The following is a 26,605-nucleotide window of genomic DNA, read 5'->3' as shown; positions in this document are numbered from 1 at the left end:
GAAACGAGAGCAGACATTGAGATGGAAGATGGAGAATGGTGACCAAAAGCCCTTTAGACCTGTGTGGAAAGTATAATAAAAGGTAGAGCAAAGAGTCCTAGAGAAGTAAGAAGGATCCAGGTTATAAAGGGTCTTAAATGGCAAAGAGAGGGATTTCTAGTTGATCCTGGAGGCAATAGGGAGCCACTGATGTTTATTGAGGGAAGATGGCAGGATGAGATCTATGCTTTAGAGGGACCACTTTGGCTCCTGGGTGGAAGATGAACTGAAGTAGGAAGAGATTTGAGACTATTGAAATAGTCCCCATGGGAGACTTCTAGGAGGGATACCAGGAAGGGCAGAAGGCCAAGACTTGGCCATGGATTGGATGAGTGGGGGAGAGTTAAGAGGGCAGTCTGGTACCCAGGCTGGTCCGGATTCGAGCCAGAACAAATCAGGTCTTGAGTCAGCTCTGTCCCTTGTCACAGCCTCTCTGGGGAAGGACGAGGAAGGGAAGAAGGGTGGGGTGTTGAGGTCTACCTGCCTTCCAGGTGCTCGGGTTCCATCAGCTGCTGCTTTGGGCGATGCAAATCCTGGGGACAATAGGGCCCCTGTTTCCCCTTGTCCTCTCTCTGCTGAAAAGGTCAGGGCTGGACCTCTGGGGACTCACTCGATGCTCGGCTCCAGATGGTAAGATGTCTCTTCCCTGGGACAGCTCCAAGGCCTTCAGGCCACCTACTGACCCAGGATCCAGGGAGGGTTGGAGGGGAGCCGGGCCAGTCTGACGCTGCCCTCTTCTCTGTGTTCTCTGCAGGACAAAATCGGTGGCCACAAGACCCAGTGAGTATTTCTCCGGTTTGGTCCCTTCCTTCTTCCCTGCCCTGTTGAGGACAAAAGTCTGAGGGTAGAACTAGTGACATTAGCTCCCTGCCCCTCCTTTTTCTCTACCCTCTGCCCCTTCATGTTCTCCATGGGAATCCCCTGTCCCATAGGTGCCCTGTGTGTCCCCCTGCTCCTGCCCTCTTTGGGGTGGCCCCTCTCTGTGTCTGAGCCTTTCCCAAGCCCATTCCTCCCTCTCCCTAGTAGCCTGCTAACTCAGACTTAATTAGCATCTGCTTGCAGGGTCCTGCCTCCCTTGCCACCCCCCAGATCACTGGGTAAGTACCAGAGCAGAGAGGAGCATGCAGGTGGGGCAGTGGCTAAAGTCCTGGGCAGGAGGATCTGAGTTCAAATTCTGTCCTCACTAGGAAATTCCAAAAGCTTCCCATGGATCCTAAGTCGTACCCTTGGGTTAAGACATTGAAAGCCCTGGGAGAGCCAGCAATCTGTTTTGGTGTTTTCTTGGCAAGCCAGCCAAGTCTAGCATGGTGTTTGACACTTAGAAAGTGGGTAGATGGATTGAATGATTGATGGAGGAAACACACATTGGGGTGTGGCAGTCCAAGGCCCCCAGAGCTGAGGCAGATGTGGGGAAGACGGGTTGGGGGAGAAGATAAGGGAAGGAAGCTGGTTTTCCCCCACAGCTTCCACATCTTGGAGAGAGGATGCTCTTGGGCCGTCTTCCTCCAGTTCTCCTGGACTTTCGAGCCAATGGGTAAGATTTCTTGGCCCTCCTCCTCCATCCCAGCTCCATCCATCCTCCATCTTCTTGTCCCTGCTCCCCCTCTCCTCCAGCCTCATCCCCAGGCTTCCCACTGGCCCCTCTCTCCCCTGAAGGATACCAAGGAGGAAGGAGAATATGAGCTCCCTCCTTGTGAGTCCCTGCCCCTCAAGATGGGCTCTGCCTGCCCTCTCTCCCTGGAGAACAACAATGAGCTCTATCTGGGTAAGAGAGAGTTGGGTGGGCTGGGGTGGGAGGGAAGGAGACCCCCCCAACCTTGATGGACCGGCGAGGTCAGCCCACGGGGGCTCAAAAACAGACCCTTGACATCTTGTCTGCCTCCGTCCCTCTTTTCCCTTCCTCCCTGGGATGTGGCTTTGGTCCCTCTTCTCACTAAGTTGAAGGAGCCATTCACTGGCTGCGGGAGGGGAGGAGGAGGAGGAAAGCAGGGAGCCAGGCCCAGACTGCAAACAAGGGAATGGGAGGGGGTGGGAAGGAGGTGGGGGCTGTATCACCATAGAAACTGTCAGGGAACAATCCAGGACCCTGGCACAGACCCCTGGAGGAACACTCCCCAGCTACCCCCATCCCATCCATCACCGAAGTCCCTCAGAGGAACTATGAACTCGATATATGTGGGGGAGAGGGAGCCAGAGGGGGCTCTGGAGAGATAGCAGCAGTGTCCTTCCACCTGTTTAAGAAGAGGCTCCTAGGACATGGCATCTGGCTGCCCAGAGGGACCACAGGGAGGGTGGCTGGGATGAGAGAGCTGGCCTCCTTTGGTTGTCATGGTGATGTAGCTCTCAGGAAGCCAGAGAAGGCAGGAAGGGAGAGCTGGAGGGGCATGAGAAGCCAGGAAAGCACCAGAGAGACGGGAGCACATTTCTGTGTGGAGAGGGGGCACAGAGAGGAAATGGCGAACAAAGAGAGGGAGGGAACGGAGGGAAGCCTGGGGTATCAGTGGCTACCAGCCAACACATGGGCCACGGTCCTTTTTTCCAGATCGCCTCACCCCCAGTGGACCTCCAAAACCAGTGCCCCAGTCCACCATGGTGAGTCATCTCTCTCCTGGTTGGGATTCTGCTCCCTCCCCTGGTGGCAACCTCTTGCCTCCCTCTGCCTCCACCGCCAACCCTCACCTCCATCTGGAGAGCTATTCAGAAATCCAGGACGCGGCTAATTTGCCTGTTTCTCCCACATTTACATTTGAGACACTCTCACTCCAAGGTGGAGATGGGGAACCCAGGGCTCCATAAAACACAAAATGGCAGCCTCCTGGCATTGTCCCTACCAAGAGATCTCTCCTTCCTCCCTCCCTCCCTTTCTTCTTTCCCTCCCTCCCTCCCTCCCTTCCTCCCTTCCTTCCTTCCTCCCTCCCTTCCTCCCTTCCTTCCTTCCTTCCTTCCTTCCTTCCTTCCTTCCTTCCTTCCTTCCTTCCTTCCTTCCTTCCTTCCTTCCTTCCTTCCTTCCTTCCTTCCTTCCTTCCTTCCTTCCTTCCTCCCTCCCTTCCTTCCTTCCTTCCTTCCTTCCTTCCTTCCTTCCTTCCTTCCTTCCTTCCTTCCTTCCTTCCTTCCTTCCTTCCTTCCTTCCTTCCTTCCTTCCTTTCTTCCTTCCTTCCTTCCTTCCTTCCTTCCTTCCTTCCTTCCTTCCTTCCTTCCTTCCTTCCTATCCCAAGCCTCTCACTCTCCCTGAACCCTCTCCACAAATTACTCTTTTTTTTTTTTTAACCTTTACCTTGATCTAACAATCAACTAATACTGGGGTCATCTAGGAGGCTCAATGGGTAGAAAGCCAGGTCCAGAGATGGGAGGCCCTGGGTTCAAACCTAGCCTCAAATACTTCCTAGTTGTGTGACCTTGAGCAAGTCACTTATCCCCCTTATTACTCTTCTTCCTTGGAACCCATACACAGTGTTGACTGATTCTTTATTTTTTAACCCTGACCTTCCTCTCAGAATCAATATTGTGAATTGGCGATAAGGGCTAGGCAATGGGGGTTAAGTGACTTGCCCAGGGTCACCCAGCTGGGAAGTATCAGAGGTCAGGTTTGAACCCAGGACCTCTCATCTCCGGACCTGGCCCTCCATCCACTGAGTCTGTTCCCTCCCCACTTCTTTTAACCCTTGGGCTCTCCCAGTGTATCCCCCAAACACACGCGCGCGCGCACACACACACACACACACACACACACACACACACACACACACGAGTCCTGGGCTGGGTCCTGGCTGGTTCCAACCCAGTTTTCCTGGGGTAGGGAAAGAGCCTGCATCTGAGACATCCGGTGTGATAAAGGCCACCTGGAGCCCATTCGCAGCCATCCTGTCTCTGCTCCACTATTACTCATGCCTGTGAAATGAGCTCATGGATTTTTAAAGCAATCATCTTTGAGGAATATTGGATTAGAAGAGAAAGAGACATTTAGCACACACACACACACACACACACACACACACACACACACACACACACACAAACTGGAGATACAAGTAGAAAAAGTGATCCATGACAAGAAAGTGTGAATATTCCCCTTCATGGATCCTCTCCAGAGAGAGCCCAGGATAAGGATGAGAGACAAGCTGGGGGTCATCCTGGATTCAGAGCCAATGGGCCTGGGTTCAAATCCCATCTCTACCATTTACTACCTAGGTGACCTTTGCCAAGTCACTCCTAAGCCTCAGTTTCCCTATCTGTAAAGTGAAAGGGTCAGAGGTTGGGTCTCTGAAGTCCCTTCCAGATCTGGCTCCAGGACCTTGAGGCCCTTTCCCTTTACTGCCCCCAAAAGAAGGACATTCTTGGGACCCTGGAGTTTGAGGTAGGAGGGATTCAAGAGGCCAACTGGCTCAATGCCCTCATTTTTACAGTTGAGGAAATTGAGGTTCAGGGAGGTCATGTGTCTTATCCATGGTCATGCAAACAGTGTCAGAGGCAGGATTTGAAACCAGGTCTTTGGACTTTAGAAATAGGCTTTGGTTCTCATCTCCTAGTCTGGTGCTGTGTCTCTCATACAAATGCCAATTCTCAGCCTTTTCCTCTGTCTTCCTCTGCCTTTTCCCCACAAATGACAGCTTCTTCTCTCCCCCATTGCTACCTGCTTCTCTCACCCAGTCTCTCTTCCCACAGCTGCTAGCAGCCCTGAACCTACAGGAGGATGGGGGTGGAGGAGACTACTTTGGAAGAAAAGGTAAGAAAGAAAAAAACATTCTTTTAATAAAAATTTAAAAGCAATCATTTTATCCACCTCTGAAGAAAGTCTTCCAAACAACAAAATAAAAGATTATTAATAGGATAGCAGGTGCGGCTGGGTAGCACAGTGGATAGAGGGCCAGGTCTGGAATGTTGAAGGGGTGGGTTCAAATCTAGCCTTTGACATTTCCAGCTGTGTGAACCTGGGCACGTCACTTAACCCCAATTGCCTAACCATTAGAGCTAATAGAATGGATACTAAGTAGGCAGGTAAGGGTTTAAAAAGAAAAAAATAAACTGAAATCCAAGGACCATGGCCAGCAGAAGCCCATTGAATATGAGAATGATAACCAGCAATAGTGATTTAGTAATTAGAGAGCTTAGCATAGTGCTTGAGTAGTCACTCAATGAATTGTTCCTTCCTTCCTCCCTCCCTCCCTTCCTTCCTTCCTTCCTTCCTTCCTTCCTTCCTCCCTCCCTTCCTTCCTTCCTTCCTTCCTTCCTCCCTCCCTCCTCCTTTCCTTCCTTCCTTCCTCCCTCCCTTCCTTCCTTCCTTCCTTCCTTCCTCCCTCCCTCCTCCCTTCCCTCCTCCCTCCCTCCCTTCCTTCCTTCCTTCCTTCCTTCCTTCCTTCCTTCCTTCCTTCCTTCCTTCCTTCCTTCCTTCCTTCCTTCCTTCCTTCCTTCCTTCCTTCCTTCCTTCCTTCCTTCCTCCCTCCCTTCCTTCCTTCCTTCCTTCCTTCCTCCCTCCCTCCTCCTTTCCTTCCTTCCTTCCTCCCTCCCTTCCTTCCTTCCTTCCTTCCTTCCTCCCTCCCTCCTCCCTTCCCTCCTCCCTCCCTCCTTCCTTCCTTCCTTCCTTCCTTCCTTCCTCCCTCCCTTCCTTCTTTCCTTCCTTCCTTCCTTCCTTCCTTCCTTCCTTCCTTCCTTCCTTCCTTCCTTCCTTCCTTCCTTCCTTCCTTCCTTCCTTCCTTTCTTCCTTCCTCCCTCCCTTTCTTCTTTCCCTCCCTCCCTTTCTTTTTTCCCTCCCTCCCTCCCTTTCTTTTTTCCCTCCCTCCCTCCCTCCCTCCCTCCCTCCCTTCCTTCCTTCCTCCCTTCCTTCCTCCCTTCCTTCCTCCCTCCCTTCCTCCCTCCCTCCCTTCCTTCCTTCCTCCCTCCCTCCTCCCTCCTTCCTTCCTTCCTTCCTTCCTTCCTTCCTTCCTTCCTTCCTTCCTTCCTTCCTTCCTTCCTTCCTTCCTCCCTCCCTTCCTTCCTTCCTTCCTTCCTTCCTCCCTCCCTCCTCCTTTCCTTCCTTCCTTCCTCCCTCCCTTCCTTCCTTCCTTCCTTCCTCCCTCCCTCCCTCCTCCCTTCCCTCCTCCCTCCCTTCCTTCCTTCCTTCCTTCCTTCCTTCCTTCCTTCCTTCCTTCCTTCCTTCCTTCCTTCCTTCCTTCCTTCCTTCCTTCCTTCCTTCCTTCCTTCCTTCCTTCCTTCCTTCCTTCCTCCCTCCCTTCCTTCTTTCCTTCCTTCCTTCCTTCCTTCCTTCCTTCCTTCCTTCCTTCCTTCCTTCCTTCCTTCCTTCCTTCCTTCCTTCCTTCCTTCCTTCCTTCCTTCCTTCCTTCCTTTCTTCCTTCCTCCCTCCCTTTCTTCTTTCCCTCCCTCCCTTTCTTTTTTCCCTCCCTCCCTCCCTTTCTTTTTTCCCTCCCTCCCTCCCTCCCTCCCTCCCTTCCTTCCTCCCTTCCTTCCTCCCTTCCTTCCTCCCTCCCTTCCTCCCTCCCTTCCTTCCTTCCTTCCTCCCTCCCTCCCTCCCTCCTTCCTCCCTCCCTCCCTCCCTCCTTCCTTCCTTCCTTCCTTCCTTCCTTCCTTCCTTCCTTCCTTCCTTCCTTCCTTCCTTCCTTCCTTCCTTCCTTCCTTCCTTCCTTCCTTCCTCCCTCCCTTCCTTCCTTCCTCCCTCCCTCCCTCCCTCCTTCCTTCCTTCCTTCCTTCCTTCCTTCCTTCCTTCCTTCCTTCCTTCCTTCCTTCCTTCCTTCCTCCCTCCCTCCCTCCCTCCCTCCCTCCCTTCCTTCCTTCCCTCCCTCCTCCCTCCCTCCCTTCCTTCCTTCCTTCCTTCCTTCCTTCCTTCCTTCCTTCCTTCCTTCCTTCCTTCCTTCCTTCCTTCCTTCCTTCCTTCCTTCCTTCCTTCCTTCCTTCCTTCCTTCCTTCCTTCCTTCCTTCCTTCCTTCCTTCCTTCTTTCTCTCCCTCCCTTTCCTCCTTTCCTTCATCCCTCAGTCGTGAAGGCCTCAATTCAGTTTCTGCTCTGACACCTCCTGTCTAGGTGACCCTGGGCAGGTCTCTTAACCTCTTCTTGACCTAGGCAACTCTAAAACTATTTTTTAAATAGATTTTTACTGATATCTTTGTTTTTACATCACCCAGATTTCTCTCTGTGCTTCTCTTCTTCTGGAGAACTAGAAAAAGATTAAAAAACGGGAAAAAAGGCCAAAGAGAAAATTAATTTGACAAGCTAATCAAAATATTTTAAAAATCGGGCATTCTGTGCAATGTCCCATGCCGGGGCCCTCTGTCACTACAGAGGAGAGTGGGAGGAATCTCTCTAAGAACAGGCCAGCCTTGATAGGAGGGAATTTCTTCCCTGGGACTTCCCCAAGCCCCAGATCTGCTCCTACACTCCCTTCCCAGCTCTCAAGGAAAAAAAAAATTCAAGGTTCACAAAATGCTTTATACAGATGATCTCATTCAAGCCTCCCAACCGCCCTGGGAAGTTGGGGGTGATTATTCCCATTTACAAAGGTGTAGAATGAGGCTCAGAGAGAAGGTGCCTACAGTTACATACAACCAGTATTTGAGGCAAGATTCGAACCCACGTCTCCTCCCTCCAAGCCCACTGGGGTCATTCCATCCATTAATTAAGTAAAGGGGGTCAAGCAGGTGTGCATTGGACAGGTCGGCCCAAGACAGGCTGTGTTTTGTGCCAGGGCGGAGGGCCGTGGTGGATCCGTCCTTTGGGGAGTCCGTCTGTCCCCGTGTCGCCCCACAAGGGGAGCTGAGGCTGATTCCCAGACCCCTGGCTCGGGGGGTGCCAGAATTCCTCCAAGACACCCCGCGTTTGTCAGGCCGTCCGTGGCCTTTCTGGGTGCCCAGGAGAGCCTCTGCCCCCCGGGAGAAGGGACAGACCCGGGGCTGGACGGCTTCTCCTCTCCCCTGACTGGCTCTGTGTCCTTCCCTACAGATGTGAGCACGGCTGGAAATACGGTGAGTAATCCCGGTCCTGGCTCTGCCCCCACCGTTTGGGCCTCTCAGGAGAGAATGTAAAGGGGAGAGAGCCAGAGGCCCGGCTGACGGGCCCAACCGGGGCTCTATTCAGCGCACGAGGACAGGGTGTTGCCTTCCTGAAATAAGAATAGCTCGCGGACTTGGTGTTCAGTTGTTCCAGTCACGTCTGATTCTCCACGGCCCCATTTGGGGTTTTCTTGGCAGAGATCCTGGAGTGTTTGCCATTTCCTTGTCCAGCTCCTTTTTACAGATGAGGAAACTGAGGCAGACAAGATATAGAGTTTTCTTGGCAGAGATCCTGGAGTGTTTGCCATTTCCTTGTCCGGCTCCTTTTTACAGATGAGGAAACTGAGGCAGACAAGATTTAAGGTTTTCTTGGCAGAGATCTTGGAGTGTTTGCCATTTCCTTGTCCGGCTCCTTTTTACAGATGAGGAAACTGAGGCAGACAAGATTTAAGGTTTTCTTGGCAGAGATCCTGGAGTGTTTGCCATTTCCTTGTCCGGCTCCTTTTTACAGATGAGGAAACTGAGGCAGACAAGATTTAAGGTTTTCTTGGCAGAGATCCTGGAGTGTTTGCCATTTCCTTGTCTGGCTCCTTTTTACAGATGAGGAAACTGAGGCAGACAAGATTTAAGGTTTTCTTGGCAGAGATCCTGGAGTGTTTGCCATTTCCTTGTCCGGCTCCTTTTTACAGATGAGGAAACTGAGGCAGACACGATTTAGAGTTTTCTTGGCAGAGATCCTGGAGTGTTTGCCATTTCCTTGTCCGGCTCCTTTTTACAGATGAGGAAACTGAGGCAGACAAGATTTAGAGTTTTCTTGGCAGAGATATTGCTGTGGTTTGCCTTTCCTCTTCTAGCTCATTTTTACAGGTGAGGAAACGGAGGCCAACAGGGTGAAGTCAGTTGTCCAGGCTGGATTTGAACTTGGGTCTTCTTGACTTCCAGCCTGGCTCTCGATCTACTAAGCCACCTAGCTGTTGTGGCTGCCTCTTATCTTAAGAGAGGCAGCCTGGCCTAATGGTTAGGACCCTGACTTTGGGGTCAGGGAAACCTGTCTTGGAGCCTGTGGCTGTCCCCGGGCCAGGGGCTTCCCGCTGCCTTTTCTTCTGTAAAAGAAGCTTCGCCTCAGGGGCCTCTCCCGGCCTGGCCCTCTAAAGGTCTGCAGCTCTGCCCATGGGCATCCTCGGGCGCCCCTGGGTGTCTGTGCCCAGCCTGGGGTGGGCCCCGGCACACGCCTACCTGCTTCTCTTTTCTCTTAGGATGAGGCTGGAGAAGATGAAGCTGAGGAGTCCATCTACCTGGAGCCCAGCCTGGGTGAGTCGCCCCTTTCACCCAGCCCCCCATGCCTTCTTGGAGGGGTTGGAGCACCCCGTCTCTCTGCCAACGAGCAGAAGCCCCCCGGCCAGACAGGAAGCCCCGAGCGCAGCCACCTCTTCTCAGCTTGGGGAGGGGAAAGGCATTGTGTGGTTCTAAGTCTGGACCATCAAGGGGGAAGCACACTGGCTTGGGGGGTCCCAGGAGCTGAGTTTGAGTCTTGTCTCGGCATGATCCTGGGCCAGTCACTGCCTCGGCCCCCACCGGCCTCCCTTCTGCTTTTGCACCCCAGTAGCCGGTGTGGGAAGGCTGTTGCACTGGGTCTCCCCTTTTTCCATTTGAAAATGTGGGCCCACTCTGCAGCCACTCTTTGGCCCAGCGAGAGTGGACCTAGAGCCCCGTCCAGTCCTCTCCACTCCCTGTGGGGCCCTGAGCCAAGTCCAGATCTCTCTTTCCCCCAGTTTTGCCTTTAAGCCAGGCCTTGAATTCTCATCTTCCACCACCCCCAACCGTGTTCCCCAGACCAGTGGTGGCCTCCAGGTGAGTTGTCTGCTTAAGAATAGCTCAGAGGGGCAGCTGGGTGGCTCAGTGGATAGAGAGGAAGGTTCTGGATTCAAATCTGGCCTCGGACATGTCCTAGCTGGGTGACCCTGGGCAAGTCCCTTCACCCCCATGGCCTGACCATCTCTGCTCTTCTGCCTTGGAACCAATACTTAGTGTTGACTCTAAAATGGAAGGTCGAGGTTTTGGGGGTGGGGTTTAAGAAAGAAAAATGGCAGAGGCCCTTGGTCCTCACCATCTTTAAAAAGCGAATGAGTGAATGAATCTTCCAGCTTCCATTCTAAGGATGGAAGGAAGACCAGAGAGCAGGGATCCAGGCCTTCCGTGGCTTAGTCTGGAGAGAGCCAAGAACTTGCCTTGGAAGCCTGGTGGAAGTGGCCACCAGTGGCCAGAGGCCCAGCGTCAGAGGCCAGCCTTGGGAGGAGGGAGGGAGCCAAGGACAGCAATCGAGGAAGCAGAGGGGCTTGGAAGAGCCCTTCTCTTCCCAGGGAAGATGGTGCTGGGGGCAGCTGGGGGCCAAGTGCTGTGAAGGGCCTGGGACTCTCCGTGGCTATTGGCCATAATTCCCCCATTGGCTTCCCACAGCTCTGCCTACTGGTCCCCCTCAGAGCCTCAGGAATCCCGGAGTGTAAGTATGGCAAGAGCCAGGGAGCCGCCATTTCTTGGGGGGGGGGGTGGACACCTAGCTGGGGATGGTGAGCACTGCTTTTGTTTGCTTGCTTCCTTTGTCACTAAGAAGACCCAGGGTGGGAAAAGTCACTAAGAACATACAGAGAGACCTATTTTAAACCCGTCCCTTCTGTCCTAGAGTCAGTACGAGGTCCTGGTGCCAAGGCAGAACAGTCAGGGCTAGGGAATGGGGGTGAAGTGACTTGCCCAGGGTCACCCAGCTAGGAAGCGTCTGAGGCCAGATTGGAACCCAGGACGTCCCATCTCTCCATCCTAGCTGCCTCCATGTGTGCCCTTTGCCAATAGAAGGAATAAAAGGAATGTGTGGGGCAGCTGGGAGGGGGACATCAGAGTCAGCTGGAATCTGGGGTTTTCCCCATTCCAAGAGGGCAGAGACTGATGGCAACATGACCTCCTGTCTTCTAGGGGACAGCAGATGTCACCCCCATTGGTAAGAACGGCAGCTCTTTTCCTCCAGGACCACAGGTGCAGCCCCCTCCCAGCCAGCCAGAGCAGAGTCAGGCTCAGAGTCCTCCTCCACAACCCTCCACGTCTTGCTCTTTGCTCTGGAAATGCCCGTGCCCCTCACCGTGTCAGGCCTGCCCCTGCGGGGAGAAAAAACAAGACCACCTCATGGAGAGAGTCCGGAGGGCCTGGATTCTGAGCCCACTTCCGAGGTTTACTAGCCCTGTGCTCTCGAGCAAGTCACTCCCCCAACTGGGCCTCAGTTTCCACATCTGGACGGTGGCTAAGGCCCCCTTCAGCTCTCACTGCTCCCTTGCTCAGGCCCAGCCTGTGCATTTGGGTACTCTATTGCCCTAGCCCCAGTCTGTAACCTCCTTTTTCCAGCTGGGCGGAGAGCATCCTGTGCCCGCAAAGGAACTACGCCTGGGGAAGAGGTGAGTGGGCATGGGTGCCCAGGGGAGGACCTCTCCTGGGGTGGCTCTCTGAGCATCCTTCTTCCCTTGGCACTGCCACACCAATGCCCATGCCCATGGAGATTCAGGACTTCGGGCATCTAGTTTTTGCCTCTGTGTCACCAGGGCCTTGCAATCATCAGTGGGTGCCGTGCACATCCTGGACATACAAAGATAAAATAATACCCTTTAGCTGATTAATGGATAGGCATTTATTAAGGACCTATTAGGGCACTGTGCCAGGTCTTGGGGCGGGGGACAAAGGCAAAATAAAACAAAAGCTCCCTGCCCTCAGGGAGCTTCTATTTGAAGAGGAGAGAACATGTAGGTAAGTAGAATTATAGCTAAAATACATGCAAAAGGAATGCAGGTAATTTGGGGGTAGGAGGAAGGCACCCCCAAATGGGCTGATGAGGGATCAGCAGGGCTTCAGATAGAAGGTGATGCTTGAGTTTTAAAGGGAACCAGGACTTGGAAAGGATGGAGGTGAAGGTGGAATGTATTCCAGGCTTTGAAGACAGCAAATGCAAAAAAAAAGATGGCGGACCTATTGGGAAGAAGGCCATACTGGTCAGAGCACAAGATGGAGTAGCTACAACAAGGTTGAAAAAATAGGTCAAGGCCAGCTTGTAAAGGATTTTAGATGTCAAAAGAGGCCTTGTTTGGACCACTAGGCTTTAGCAAATGGGGAAGCGATATGGGCAGACACGTACAGTGGAGGATAGTCACGTTGGCCTGAGAGACAGGGAGGCTATGGAGATCGTCCAAGGTGAGAAGTGATGAGGGCTTGCTGTAAGCCAGTGACCGTGTGAGTGGAGAGAAGGGGAAGGACTAGAGACATTTGGAAGATTTAGTGGCTGGCAGCGTGGGGGGAGGGAGAGTCAAGGACAAGACCAAGGTTGTAAATCTGGGTGCCTGGGAGAACAGGGAAGCCCATGACAGAAACAGAGATGTTTGGAAGAGGGGAGGGTTTTGAGGGAAAGCTAACGAGTTCTGTTTTGTATGTTGAGTCAGTTCAAAATGTCTAGTTAGGGGTGGGGGGACAGCAAGGTGACTAGAGAGCCAGGCTTAGAGATAGGAAGACCTGGGTTCAAATCTGGCCTCAGACACTTCCTAGCTGTGTGACCCTGGGCAAGTCACTTAACTCCCATGGCCTAACCCCTACTGCTCTTCTGCCTTGGAATGGACTCTAAGACAGAAGGTAAGGGGGAATATGTCTAGTAGAGAGGAGCAACTAGGTGGGTAATGGATAGAGAGCCAAGTTTGGAGATGGGAGAACCTGAGTTCAATGTGACTTCCGACACATCCTAGCTGTGTGACCCTGGACAAATCCCTTAACCCCACTGCCTAGTCCCTACTGCTCTTCCATCTTGAAAACGATACTTTGGATTGATTCTGAGGCAGAAGGTAAGGGCTACACAAAGAAAGTCTAATAGGAGTTGGGGAAGCAAGACTGGCACTCGGGGCTCAATTGTAGATCTGGGATTTATTTTCCTAAAGATAATAATTAAACCCACAGGAGCTGAAGAAGTCATCGAGTGAGAGTGTAGGAAGAGAGGAGAAGAGGAGCCAGGACAAACATGATGGAACACCACGGGGCATGATGAGAATGCAGGTATAGAAAGACACTGAGAAGAAAAGGGAGCCCAGGTAGGAGAACCGAGAGAGAGCAGAGTCATGAAAACTGGGAGATTAGAGAGTATCCAGGAAGAGGAGAGCTCTGGATATGTCAAATTTTACAGAGAATGAGTACTCAGGGGCGGCTCGGTGGCTCAGTGGATAGAGCACCAGGTCCAGAAATGGGAGGTCCTGGGTTCAACTGTGTCCTCATTTGTGACCTATGTGACCTTGGGCAAGTCATTGAACCCCAAATGTCTAGCTCTGACTGCTCTTCTGCCTTGGAATGGATTCTAAGACAGAAGGTGAGGATTAAAGAAAAAGTGATCCTTGAGATGCCATCAGATGGGGCCACTGGAACCTTCTTAGTGACTTTGGAGAAGGGAGTTTCTGGTGAAAAATGAGATCAGAAGCCGGACTACAGAGCTGAGAAGTGAACAAGGGGAGGAGAAGAAGGTCCTGGAAGCTCCAAAAAGAGAGAGTTTAATGGGGTAGAAGGGTTGGGAGACTAGTGAGAGTTTTCTAGAGATGAGCAAGGCATGAGCATCTTGTAGGAAGAGGAGATAGAGCCAGCAGTCAGGGAGAAAGGGAGATTCCTGAAACAGGAGAGATGGCAGTGGGGGCAAACCATTGGAGGGGATGGAAGCAAGACTACACAGAGAGGGGTTGGCCTTGGGGAGGAGAAGAGAAGGGCCACCTCTCCTCGCCATGGACAGTCTGGGGGAAAGGGCCACCTCGTCGCTAGAAACTGGAGGGAGGGGAGAGAGAATGGGGGATTCTGTCAAAGGGTTCTGAGATGTAGAGAAGGGGAGAAGGGAAAGTGTGGCACCCATCGGGCCCTTGGGATCTGCTTTTTCCATTGAATGTGGACTCTTTCTGAACTCCTGCTTTCAGAGCTGACCCTTCCCACCACCCACCAGGCTTCAGTTTGATCCTCCATGGGGTGTGTGTGTGTCTGTGTTTTGAGTGTACATTTTTGTGTATACAGGAAGCCAACATGGTGGGTCAGCCTTGGTATTCAGCACACTGTGACCGCCAGACCGTTGAGAATACTCTTCTCCACCTCCAAAAGGTGACTGGCTAGAGCATGCCGCCCTCCCATGTCTCTTGACTTTCCTGAGAAGTCCTCTGCCCTGGGCCCCGGGGAATGCCCTTGGAGCCCAGGGCTCCCCCAAAGGGCCCTGGGGTGGCCAGGATTGGCTGAGGGGCGGGAGCTGGTCTGGAGCCTCCAGGCTGCCCCTCTGGTCTGGTCTTCCCTACAGGATGGCGCCTACAGTGTTCGGCCCAGCTCAGATCCCCAGGGACTGAAGCCTTTCACCCTGGCCGTGTTCCTCCATGACCATGTTTACAATATCCCCATCCGCTGGCTGGATGCCAGGAGACAATATGCTCTAGGTCGAGAGGGCAAGAGTGATGAAAAGGTGAGTGCTGGGAAGTGTAGACGTTGACAACAGGCTTAGAGAAGGTTGACTCCAAGAAGCAAAGGAGGAGCAGATCCCTGGCTTCAGAGCAAGGCTGTCCCAGTCATGGGGCAGAAATCTAGAGCTAGAAGGGGATTTGGGGAGCCATCTTGTCCAACCCTCTCATTTTATAGATGAGAGATGAATGAAACAACTTGCCCAAGGTCACACAGGCAGCAAATGGCAAAGCTGGAACCGAACTCAGGATGAATTTCTGAGTGGGTCCCACTCCTCTTGGGGCACTAAGGAGGTCATCCAATGGTCTGGGGTCACAGACCCTGATATAGCAGTGATATCATGGTGTCATGGGTTCTGGAGGCCAGGATGACCTGGCTTCTGGGCAAGTCACAGCCTCTAAGAGACTCAGTTTCCTCATCTGTAAAATAATAAATCTGGGCTAATAACTGCACCCACCCCCTAGATCAATGTCCATCTCCTCGTGGACATCCCCTCCTGCTATATGGATTACAGTCAGACTACTTCTGCCCATCCTGTGTGAATCCTCTCTACATCCTCCCATAAGTTGGGGTAGGAGGAGTGGCACATATCTGCAAGCTTGTCTTTTTATGGAATGATAGGAGCCTCACTCAGGAGCCTGGTAGTATGGAACTCGGGCCCAATGGCTCTAGAGAGTGGGCCTGGGTCCTAGTGTCCATCATCAGTCAAATCTCCATTCGGGGAGCTCTGATTCTCAGCTCTTCAGTGTGGTCCCATTTAGAGTTTTCTTGGCACAGATACTAGAGAGGTTTGTCGTCTCCTTTTCCAGCTCATTTTGCACATGAGGAAACTGAGGCAAACAGAGTGAAATGACTTGCCCAGGGTCACACAGCTGGTAAGTTTCTGAGGCTGGATTTGAACTCGGGAAGAGGAGTCTTTCTGACTTGACACTCAGGGTTCTATCCACTGCATCACCTAGCTGCCTCTGACCTTCCCGGTCCTGAAGTAATTCCCAAGTACAACATAGCATATAAGAGGTCTTGGATAATTGTTGAATGAAGGAATCACTGCTCAGGAGTAGGACTGACAAAGTGGATGGGACTGGGTCTGGAAAACAGATGGAATGTGGTCTGGAAGGAAAGCTTAGACCAACTAAGTCAGAGAATGGAATGGTGGAAAGAACAGAGTCAAAGAATCTGGGTTCAAATTCTACCTCTACTGCTTACAGCCTGTGTGACATACCTCTCTGGGCCTCAGTATTCTTGTCTGTAAAATGAAGGGGTTGAACCAGATGGCTCTAGATCTAGATCTTGGGGGGAGTTTAAGAGAAAAGGGAGAGCGATTGGCTAGAACAGAAAGGAGCGGATAGACCCATGGGTTGAATCCTTCCACTTCTGAATCCTCTGGGAGACAGCTCTCCTAATCAGACTCCTTGGATCTGAGCCTCTCCCTTTTTCCTTCGGGGACTTTGTTTCCTTCCATAGCTCTTCCCCACCGTGGCCGCCATGGTCCAGCATTTCTCCCAGCATCCACTGCTCCTTGTGAACAGACACACTGGTGATCGGCAGCACACCTGTCTCCTCTTCCCCACCAAATCCTGACTTCCCCCAGTAGAATGGAAGCTCCTGGAGGGCAGGGACTCTTTTGCTTTTGTCTTGGTTCCTAGCAAAGTGTCTGGCACATGTAGGAACTTAATAAATGCCTGAGATAAAAAGAAAATTCGTAAATAATGTTCTTGAATATACCTAGTATATAGTAAGTAGGCTATTCACAAACAGGTGGATTTCCTCCTGGCTTTCTGGTCTAATGTCCAAAAGAAAAGCAGCTAAAGGGCTGGCCCTCATCTGGTTTAGCCATCTCAAGATGTTCCCAAGGTGGCTCAGTGGATAGAGAGCCAACCCTGGACACAAGAGGTCCTGGGTTCAAATTTGGCCTCAGATACTTACTAGCTGTGTGACCCTGGGCAAATCACTTAACTGCAATTGCCTAACCCTTCCTGCTCTTCTGCCTTGGAACTGATACTTAGAATAGATTATAAGACAGAAAATAAAGATTTAAAAAATGTTCCCAAGACAAGGACTGCGGTCTAGCCTTCTGCTCCCTGAATATCTTCTCTCTTGGAGGTGATTAAAATATCTGGGGGGGGGGGTCTCGTTCTGGAGAGGGTGGTGGACAACTCCCAAATTCTTTCTCAATGGTTCAGGGGAATAGAAAAGTTGCCACCAATTAAGGTCCAGAGTGAATGAATGAATGAATGAATGAATGAATGAAAAACCATTTATTAAATTGCACAACGTGCCAAATGATGGGGATCCGAGTTAAAAAAAAAACACAAAAAACAAAGAAACCAAAAACCCTCCCTTCCCCTCAAGGAGTTTACATTTTAAAAGAGAAGGCAACATACCCAGGGATGATGAACTGATGGCTGGGGAGGAGCACCTGCTTATTTCAACATTAAAAAATAGATCGAGAGAAAGACAGACAGACAGATGGATGGATGGATGAAGAGAGAGAAATCAGGAAATAGTCAATCAAAGAGATAGGTAAAAAATCTGAGATGAAGAGAGAGAAAGAGATAGCAAACAATATCGTTAAAGAGATAGCAAGAGATAAATAATAGATAGACAGACAGACAGACAGACAGACAGACAGATAGATAGATAGATAGATAGATAGATAGATAGAAGAATGGATAGATGATGGGTGGGTGGGTGAGTGGATAGATGAGTGAATGGATGGATGAAGGAAGAAAAAAAGGAAGCAGCAAAAATGATAAAGACTGAGATAAAGAGAAACAGAGATACTAAAGGAGAAAGTTAAAGATAAGAGAGAAATAAAGAGATCGAAAAATAAAGATGGATGGAGAGATAGAGAGGGAGCAAGGGGGGGGGGAAGGGGGAGAGAGAGAGAGAAGAGAGAGAGAGAGAGAGAGAGAGAGAGAGAGAGAGAGAGAGAGAGAGAGAGAGAGAGTAAGAGAGCATTTATTAAGAGCTTTCTATATACCAAGCACTGTGCTGAGCTGACAGATGCAAGCACAAGCTAGACAGTCCCTGCCCTCAAGGAGCTCATACTCTTAGGGGAAAAGACAAAACACAAAGAAGAACTAGAAAGGGCATGGGGGAGGTTAGTGAGCAGTATGGCTGGGACTCTTCAAGAAAAGGTCATCCAAGCAGAGACTAACCAGGTGGTGGGCAGGCCCAGGGTAAGTGGCATCTCTAGGTGGGCAAGTTTGCAGCAGGCAGAAGAGCAGCCCAGAGAGTGAGTTGAGCTAGGAGTGAAGATGATGAAGTCTCTGATCTAAGGCCATTAGTGAAAAAGTTCTGGAAGGTTCTGACCCAAATGAACTCTGAGAGCTCAGAAAAGGGTGCTGAGAGGAGGAATTCCAGACAGGCTTAGGAAAAGTGCGACTGGAGTTGGGTCTGCAAGAAGCATGAGGCTGGCTTGCCAAAGAGGAGCAGCAGACCTCCCCAGCTTCCTCTCTCATCATCACATCATCTGTCCTTGTACAAAACATTTTCCCGTCTAGTTTCTCCTGTGCCCTGGACCACAGTCACAGAGAGGCCAGCTCATCAAAGACCACAGCAAGCCACCTAACAAAATGGCAGCCACTACCCCAAGTGCCAGAGGGGGCCTCCCACTTCCCAGGGACCAAGAACCAAAATTCTTTTATCTTGTTTTCTTTAAGGGTTTTTTTTTTTTTTTGTTAATACCTTTTATATTTTACATCACAATCCTTTCCCTCTGAAAAATGTATTGGATTTAGGATCCAAAGACCTGGGTTCAAGTTCAGACTCTTCTTATTAATTTGGCAAAAGGTAACTTCCCCCTCTCTGCCCCTTGGTTCCTACACCTATAAAACGAGGGGATGGGTCAACAGGATCTCTAGGGCCCCTCCCTTCAACTCTACAAGGCTAGGATCCTCCGTGCTATTCCTCACACCTGCCAGAATCCTTCCTGGTAACAAATGAGGAAGCATCTGGGCAAAATAAACATCAAAGGGTGAGGCATCTACCACTCTCCCCACCTCTCCCCTGAGAGAAGGGAAGTCTGTTTCACCAGGACTTTATCCCAAGTCCGTCAAGACTAGTCATTATGATTCCTCAAAATTCTATTTTCTTTTGATGTTGTTTTTTTCCTTTTACAAAGCTCTAGTCCCAAAGGATTTTTTATTTTTTGTTTTCCCATAATACTATGCTGCCAGCCTTGGAAACGCCTTCATGTTTTTCCGTCAGTTATCTCCTTTGTCTTAGAGGAGATGCCATCTATTTTACAGGTAAGGACACTGACTGCCAGAAAAGGGAAATGATTTTCCAAATTAATTATTATTTGGTACTGATTAGTCTAAGTGAGGCTTCTAATGGCGGTCTTGATTCCCAGTTGAGTGTCCTTCACCACCCCAAGACCCTACTACCTAAATCCTTCAACAAGCATTTGTTTTTCTCTCTAAAAAATTACCATGTGTCATATGTGATGGCTCTCTGGGAGGGGAAGAGGAAGAGATGCTTGGGATTATTGCAGCAACACAAGAAACAGAAAAATCTCAATAAAAATGTATTTTTTTAAAGCAAATATTTCTGAATGCTCTACCCTTTGCTAGGCTCTGGAGAGGCAGAGACAAAAGAAAAAAGCCCATTGCTCTCTAAGAATTTACATTCTACTTCACTTTTAGAGATGGGGAAACTGAGACCCAGAAGAGGGTTAATGACTTGCCCAAGGTCACACGTGTGTAATTGATGAACTTGAAACCAGGTTTCCTGACCCTAAAGCCAGTCTTCTTTTCATTCTGCATGATGTACCCCCTTTCCCCTAAACCCTAGAATCTCCAGGATGGTGGCTAGAGTCAATTGTCTATGGCCACCTCTACAGGACATGGGGAAGAGGGGAGGCCACTTCACGTTCCAGGGCATCAGTTTGCTGGTCTGTAAATAAAGGGTCAGCCTGGATGGCTGTGGAGAGCTTTTCCTGTTCTGGATCTAGGGTGTCTGAGCCCCCAAGAAGGGCCAGGACAAGGTAGAACATTCTCAGGGTTGGAGCCTCCATCCCCTAGGAGAGGGGGCTGAGGCTGGCAGTGGCTGCCTGGCCCTCCTGGATGCCATCAGAGTCTCTGCCTGAAGCAGTCCTAGTTCCCAGGGATCACTGGCTCTCTGCAGAGGGCCTGGCTCCCTGGGGGTGGAACCCAGGCCGGACCTTTAGCTCTGGCTGGGCTCCCAGAATGGTCTCCATGTGGCTGTGACTCAGCAAAAGCCTAGTGCCTTGGAGACAAAGGACCCAATTCTGCAGGAGCCCAGGAAGTGCCCACAGAGGCTGCCCGGGCACGAGTGTGGTCTGCCACAGAGGCCATGGCAGGAGGCTCACCTTCCCCAGATCTGGCTCTGGGTCACTGCCCGAGTCTCTCCTGTCCTTCTGAAGTGGGGAGGGGCCATCCCCAGGGGTGCTCTGGGAGCCTTGCCAGACTAGGGGGGCAGGAGGGACCCAGCCATGCTTGGCACACAAAGGCTTCAGGAGGAAAAACTAGCCTGGAAGCCTTTGAGGCTCCGTTTAGGGAATCCCCAAAGCTCCCAACACCCCCTGCTCTCTCCTGTTGCCTGAAACACCCTCCATCGGAGTTACAGCTTTCTAGAAAGCAAAGTTAATACTTGTTATTGGGCTGGAAGGGGGGGGGGAGTAGTTGGCCTCCTCAGAACCCTGGTGTCCTCACTTGTTAGATGAGAATAATAACCCGGCAGCCTACCTGGGACGGAGCTGCCCCGAGGCCCAGATGAGATAATGTATGTGAAGCACTTGACAAGTTCATATAAATGAGCTGCCCTCTGCCAACACACACTGGCATGGACCAGCCCAGGTGGCAACGAGAAAAACAGGATCACAGGACCCCAGCTCTTAATCTTGGTGTCCAGGACTTAGAGAGAGAAAGAAAACCCCGAAGATACTATATGATACGATAGGATAGATTATAATATATGTATAACACAAATACTTTATATCCTATGTACCTTATAGAATATATTATCATATATTATGCCATATTGCTATCATATTACATTATATTATATTTATTACATTATGTTATATTGTTATATTATATTATACATTATATTAAATATATGTATTACATTGTTATATTGTTATATCATATATTATATATTGTATATTATGTTGTTAAATATTATATTTATTATATTATGTTATGTTATATTACATTATATATTATGTTAAATATATGTATTACATTTTTATATTGTTGCATCATATTATATATTACATTGTATATTATGTTGTTAAATATTATATTTATTATATTATGTTATGTTATATTATATTATCTATCATATTGTTAAATATATTTATTATAGTATATCATATTGTTATATTACATTATATATTATGTTAAATATATTATATTGTTATACTATGCTATAGCACATTATATTTGTTATGTTATATTACATTCTATTATTACATTGTCACTTTTTATTATGTGTTATATAATGTTATATTATGTATCATATTTATGTTATTTTATATTTGTTATACATGTTATGTTATGTTGTACTGTATTATATTGTATTGTGTTCTGTTATGAAGTTAGGTTAGGTTAGGTTATAATAATGGCACTACCACCACTCTGGTGGAAGCCCTCACCATTTCACACTTGCACTACTGCAATAGGGGAGGGTATGCCTGCCTCAGGTCTCTTCCTCACTCCAATCTATCCTCCATTCTGACACCAAAGTGATTTTCCTAAAGCCCAGGGCTAATCCACGTCATCCCCTTATTCAGTCCACTCCAGTGGCTCCCTATCAACTCCAGGATCAAATACAAAGTGTTCTGTGTGCCATTCAAAGCCCCCTCTTTCTTACACCTTGTTTCCCAAAATGTACACTGCGATCCAGTGGCAATGGCCTCCAGGTTGTTCCAAAAACAAGATAGTCCCTCTCTGGGCTCCATGCCTTGATCTCCCTGGCTTCCTTTAAGTTCCAGCTAAAATACTGCCTCCTATAAGGAAGTCTTCCCCAACCCCTCTTAATTCTGGTGTTTTCCCTTTGTTAATTATCTCCAACTTATCCTGTATGTAATTTGTTTGCAGATATAGGTTTACTTTTGTCTCTCTCATTATATTGTGAGTTTTTGACTTGTTTCTTTTTGTATCCTCATTGCTTAGCACATAATAGGTCCATAATAAATGTTTATTGATTCCATATATATAAAAGTACAATATAATATGACCCCTTATAATCTTATTACTGCATGAATTTTATTTTTTTAATTAATTTGTTTGTTTCATTAAAATTCCCAAGTATTTCCCTCCTCTCCTCACTAGAGAAGACATCCTTTGACAAATATACATACATATGTTTATACAAAATGCTATCATGTATGTTTCTACTTGCTAGTCCCTTTTAAAAAATTATTTTTCTCCATTTCATGTAAAAACAAATTTTAATATATTTTTTTAAGTTTCAAGTTTCAAATTCTCTCCCTTCTTCTGACCTTCCTTCCATCAACTACCTCCCTGCCCAAGGTGTAAGCAATCTGATATGGATTTTACATGTATAATCATGCAAAACATTTTTCCATATTGGGCATTTTGTGGAAGAAAGCAAGTGAAATCTAGAATGTTTCGGGCTGCCTTTGGACTCCATCAGTTCTTTCTCAGAGGGCAGATGGCATTTTTCATCATGAGTCTCTGGACTGACTTAGATTACTGCATTGCTGAGAAGGACTAGGTCATTCACAGTTGTTCATCCAAAAACATTGTTGTCTCGGTGTGCATTGTTCTCTTGGTTCTGCTCACTTCACTTTGCATCAGTTCATGCAAGTCTTTCCAGATGTTTCTGAAACCACCCTGATTGTCATGAATAGTATTCCCAAACTAGCATATAGCCCAATAGCAATTCTTTCTCTGGAGGGGGTGGGGATCACCACTATTTTTCCAATGATGCTTCTGTTGCTGTATATAATGTTCTCTTGGTTCTACACATTTTTCTCTTCATGATTTCATATGAAATTTTCCAAGTTTTAAACAAATCAACACTGCTCATCACTTCTTACTGCTACTTTACATGCTTTAAAGTATTATTCTGCAAAGGGACCCACAGGCTTTAGCTAGGACAGCCAGAGGGTGCAGGAGCCACGCTTTATGGGATCGCAGATCTGGAGGGAACCATCAGGTCCAGCTCTCTCACCGTGCATGTGTGTAAAGCAGTGGAGGTGGATTGGAATGAGTTTCATGGATGCTCAACACACTTTTGGGGTGACAGCTCATTGCAGAAGGACTTTGGTTGAACCCGTGCAGATTGGGAAATTGAATGGAAGTGTCTCATCCGAGATCACACATTTATGAACCTCTGGAGATGAGCCTTGACCCCGAGTCCTTGGACTCCAAAGTCAAGGACAAAAACAAAACCCTAGAACTTGTACTAGATTTAGTGTCTGAAAATCTCTCTCTCTCTCTCTCTCTCTCTCTCTCTCTCTCTCTCTCATGTATTGGTTCTAAGGCAGAAGAGTGGTAAGGGCTAGGCAATGAGGGTTAAGTGCCTTGTCCAAGGTCACGTAGCTGGGAAGTGTCTGAGGCCAGATTTGAACCTAGGACCTCAAGTCTCTAGGCCTGGCTCTCAATCCACTGAGCCACCCAGCTGCCCTCTCAAAAACACTTTTCTTACTGGACTGTTGTGGGGCTTCTCTAGGGAAGCAGCCTTCTGCCTCAGGGCTACTGACAGTTCTCATTGAAGTCAGCCCCTGAGCTGGCTGCCAGAGCTGGGAGAAGGGGATGAGGGTCCATGCATGGAGGATTAATGGCCAGGACCTTGCTCCAGGCATCTCTCTAAGACTAAGTGACCAGTGTGAAGGGAGTACGCACCAAGAGCAAAATTATACAGGGGTCAGCTAGGTGGCTCAGAGGAGTGAGAGTCAAATCCTGGGTTCTGATCTGGTCTCAGACACTTCCCAGCTGTGTGACCCTGGGTGAGTCACTTGACCCCCATTGCCTAGTCCTTACCCCTCTTCTGCCTTGAAACCAATATACAGTATTAATGCTAAGATGGAAGGTGAGGGTTAAAAAAAAAAGAAATTAGATGTGGAAGAACAAAAGGTATAGCTCCAAAGGCATCACCCCAAATCTCTGACCTCAAGGAGTCGACCTACTTGTCTGCTATTCATCATCTCTGCCTGGTCAGGCTCCTAAAGGGCTGACTGAACCCTTTCCGGGAAATGAGCCTTTGTGGGGGTCAGCTTATGGGATGGTGCCTCTCTGCCCGGGATGGTGCCCTGTCTATCCTCCAATCCCAGCTGCCCCAGTCCTAGACTCACATTGTATTTATTTCACCTTAGAAGGCCTTGGGCAAAGAGGGAAATGGGCCTTCCTTCTCTTCTCCAGATCCCTTTTTCCCTTCAGAAACTCCTGTTTTTAAGAAAAACAAAACCACTACAATCCAGAGGCCTTCACATCTGTTTTTGTTCTTTGCTTTTGAATCCTCAAAAGGAGGCTGGCTTGGGAGTAAAGCCTCCCTTCCCTTCCCACTGCTCTCCCCTCCCCTTCTCTCTGTTTCTGTCTCTGTCTCCCTCCCTCTCTCTCCTTCTCTCCCTCTCCCTCTCTCTCTCTCTCCCTCTCTCTCCCTCCCTCCCTCCCTCTCTCTATCTCTCCCTCTCTATCCTTCCCTCCCTCCCTCTCTCTCCTTCTCTCCCTCCTTCTCTATCCTTCCCTCCCTCCCTCCCTCTCAACTCCCTTCCTCCCTCTGTTTCTCCCTCTCTCTCTCTTTCTCTCTCTCTCCCTCCTTCTCTGTCTCTGTCTCTGTCTGTCTGTCTGTCTCTCTCTCTCTGTCTGCCTCTCTCTCTCTCTCTCTTTCTCTCTCCCTCCCTCCCTCCCTCTCTCTGTCTCTGTCTGTCTGTCTGTCTGTCTGTCTCTCCCTCCCTCCCTCTCTCTGTCTCTCCCTCTTTGTCTCTCTCTCTCTTTCCCTCTCTCTCTCCTTCTCTCTCCCTCTCCCTCCCTCTCTCCCCCTCTCTCCTTTATCACTTGATCTTTTCCCTCTCCTTCCTCTTCTGCCCACTATGACTTCTTCTTGTCCTTCCTTGCCTCACTCCTCCTTTGTGTGTCTCCTGAGATGGGAGAGAGGGAGGCCCAGAGAGCCTGCCCTAGATTCTCCAAGCCAGAGAACAGGCTCTTTTTACCAGGGCTCCCCTTGGAAATGGAAGGAAGCCTAATGTCCTCCCACCTCACCCCACAAAGCCAGCTGCCCCCTCCATCTTTCCCAGCTCTCATTGCTTCTCATGAAGCAGCTAAGGAAAGGTGCGCCATATTGGAAAGTGAAAACCTCTGAGAAAACAACTTTTGGCAAAGCTGTACCTAGAAATATTTTCTCCTAGGAAAGGGAAAGAGGGCCAGAGGTTCACTTGAGTTCAGTGGAGGGAAAGGAATCAATATCTAGAGGCTCCTGCCTTAATAAATGTGCAGCCCCGGAGAAAAAGGAGCTGAGAATCTGTGCTGTGAGGAGACCTGGGCAGAAGAAGAAGGATAGAAGTGGCTTGTGGTGTGCCTCCTAAACTCCTCTACATGAGGCAAAGCCCCAGATGCACCCCCCTAGTTATAGCCTTGATTTTGAGTAAACAAATCCATTTCTCAAGTAAACAGCAAGCCTGGACGAAGTACTTGCCAGCGTGCCAGGTACGAGGACTGACTGGGCCTGTGATTTCACTGGGGGGACAGAATTCCCAAATGAGGAAATTCTCTCTCAAGGCAGGCCTGCCCCTTCCTGGCAATTTCATAGAGAGCTGCCTAGAATGCTGAGCCGTTTAGGGTCACAGGGCCAGTAGGCCTCAAACCCAGGTCTTCTGGACTCTGATTCTATCCACTAACACTGGCTACCTAAGACAGCTCTAGGCCTGTGGAGATAAAAAGACAAAAACCGAAACTGTCTGATGCTATCTCTATCCAAGTAAACACCCATTATTCAAGGAGGGAAAGGGCACAAACAACCAGGAGCTCCCTGGCCCTGGCACCCCATTGGAGCCTTGAATTTGGATTCTGAGGGGAAGAAGGGAAGACAGAGCCCTTTCCCCCTGCATGGAATGCTGGGAATCCCTGAGATTCCACGGCCCTAAGGGGAAGGTTTGGCCAAAAGAATGATGGGATCCAGCAGCCAAAAAGACTCTAAACTTTTAATGAAGTCTCTTTGCTTCCCTGGGGCCTCAGTTTCCCTATTTGTAAAACTTAGATGGGTAGATGAGCCGACTTCTTGGGTCCCTTCCAGCTCAAAATAGGATGGTTTGCCAGTCACATAATAAAATAAGGATCCACAAGGGAATGGGGCTTATTTTTAAATTTTTAATCATTATCCCCCAGGGCTGGCTGCAGGCAAAAAATGATAAAGTAGAAGAACTTGTCTTGAAGGCCAGGCCTCCAAGGAATGGTTCCAGTCATTTTCCAGGTCAGCGACCTCTTTCAAGTTGTCCGAGCCCTTCCCACTGAAGTATAAGGGACTGAGAACAACTTCCCTTGGCAGGTGGATTTCCCTTCAAATTACATTCAAAGCTCTCCCCCCAAATCTGGCCACTGGCCAGCAGGCTAGAGACCTTATTTGCAGTGGGGGGAGAGGATGGTGGAGAGAGAGAATTTCTCCTGAGATCTTACCTAGGAATTCTGGGGGAAGAAGAGGAAGAAGAAGAGCTTTTATTTCTCCAAAGTCCAACCTATGGAAAAGTCCTAAAACGATGGTGCTCAACCTCCACTCCCCATCCCGCCACCACTGCTGCCATGTTGATTCAGTGACCATTGGCCCAAGCACCCAATGTCCTCTCCTCTCTGGCTACCCAAGGATATCCATTAATCAATCATTTCCCCCAGATGATCAAAAGACTTTAGGGAAATAACTCTTCCCTCCATTTCATAGGAACCCAAATAGAGGAATTCCTTCCCTTTGATGCAGGCCAACAACTAAGCTGTCATTTATACTTGGAGTAACTGGGGGTCCCTGAGAGAGTGAGGACTTGCCCAAGGTCACACAACTCAAGGAGCGAATCTGGCCATGTCTAACTCCAAGATTCTCTGTCCCTCTATTAGACATTTTACTTTCCATTCATTCATTCCCTCCAGATATTGCCTGTTCCCCACTAGTTTCTTTATC

The 26,605-nt window shown here is 49.3% G+C and overlaps 1 protein-coding gene across 1 annotated transcript; it reads left to right on the top strand.

Annotated features, from left to right (window-relative positions):
- The first annotated feature begins 428 nt into the window (after positions 1–428).
- SH2D6 (SH2 domain containing 6) lies at positions 429–16,205 on the top strand. Its single transcript, XM_056813422.1, has 17 exons — positions 429–669; positions 794–819; positions 1,102–1,136; positions 1,503–1,573; positions 1,696–1,804; positions 2,582–2,631; positions 4,702–4,762; positions 7,965–7,987; positions 9,271–9,325; positions 9,787–9,865; positions 10,472–10,514; positions 10,982–11,006; positions 11,405–11,454; positions 12,992–13,087; positions 14,078–14,161; positions 14,352–14,510; positions 15,971–16,205. Exons 1-17 carry the CDS (start codon positions 667–669, stop codon positions 16,085–16,087), a joined length of 1,086 nt encoding a protein of 361 aa, XP_056669400.1. The 5' UTR covers positions 429–666; the 3' UTR covers positions 16,088–16,205.
- Positions 16,206–26,605: the final 10,400 nt, after the last annotated feature.

Source organism: Monodelphis domestica, chromosome 1, assembly GCF_027887165.1.
Source record: "Monodelphis domestica isolate mMonDom1 chromosome 1, mMonDom1.pri, whole genome shotgun sequence".
In the NCBI taxonomy this organism is placed as follows: domain Eukaryota; kingdom Metazoa; phylum Chordata; class Mammalia; order Didelphimorphia; family Didelphidae; genus Monodelphis; species Monodelphis domestica.
Note: the sequence above shows the minus strand (reverse complement) of the source record. Positions and strands in the feature narration are given on the sequence as shown.

Bases quoted from the DNA above. Each gene is read 5' to 3' on its own strand.
- SH2D6 (XM_056813422.1), top strand. The intron at 9,326-9,786 runs GTGAGTCGCCCC...TCTTTCCCCCAG, and splicing joins CTACCTGGAGCCCAGCCTGG to TTTTGCCTTTAAGCCAGGCC. The intron at 9,866-10,471 runs GTGAGTTGTCTG...GGCTTCCCACAG, and splicing joins AGACCAGTGGTGGCCTCCAG to CTCTGCCTACTGGTCCCCCT.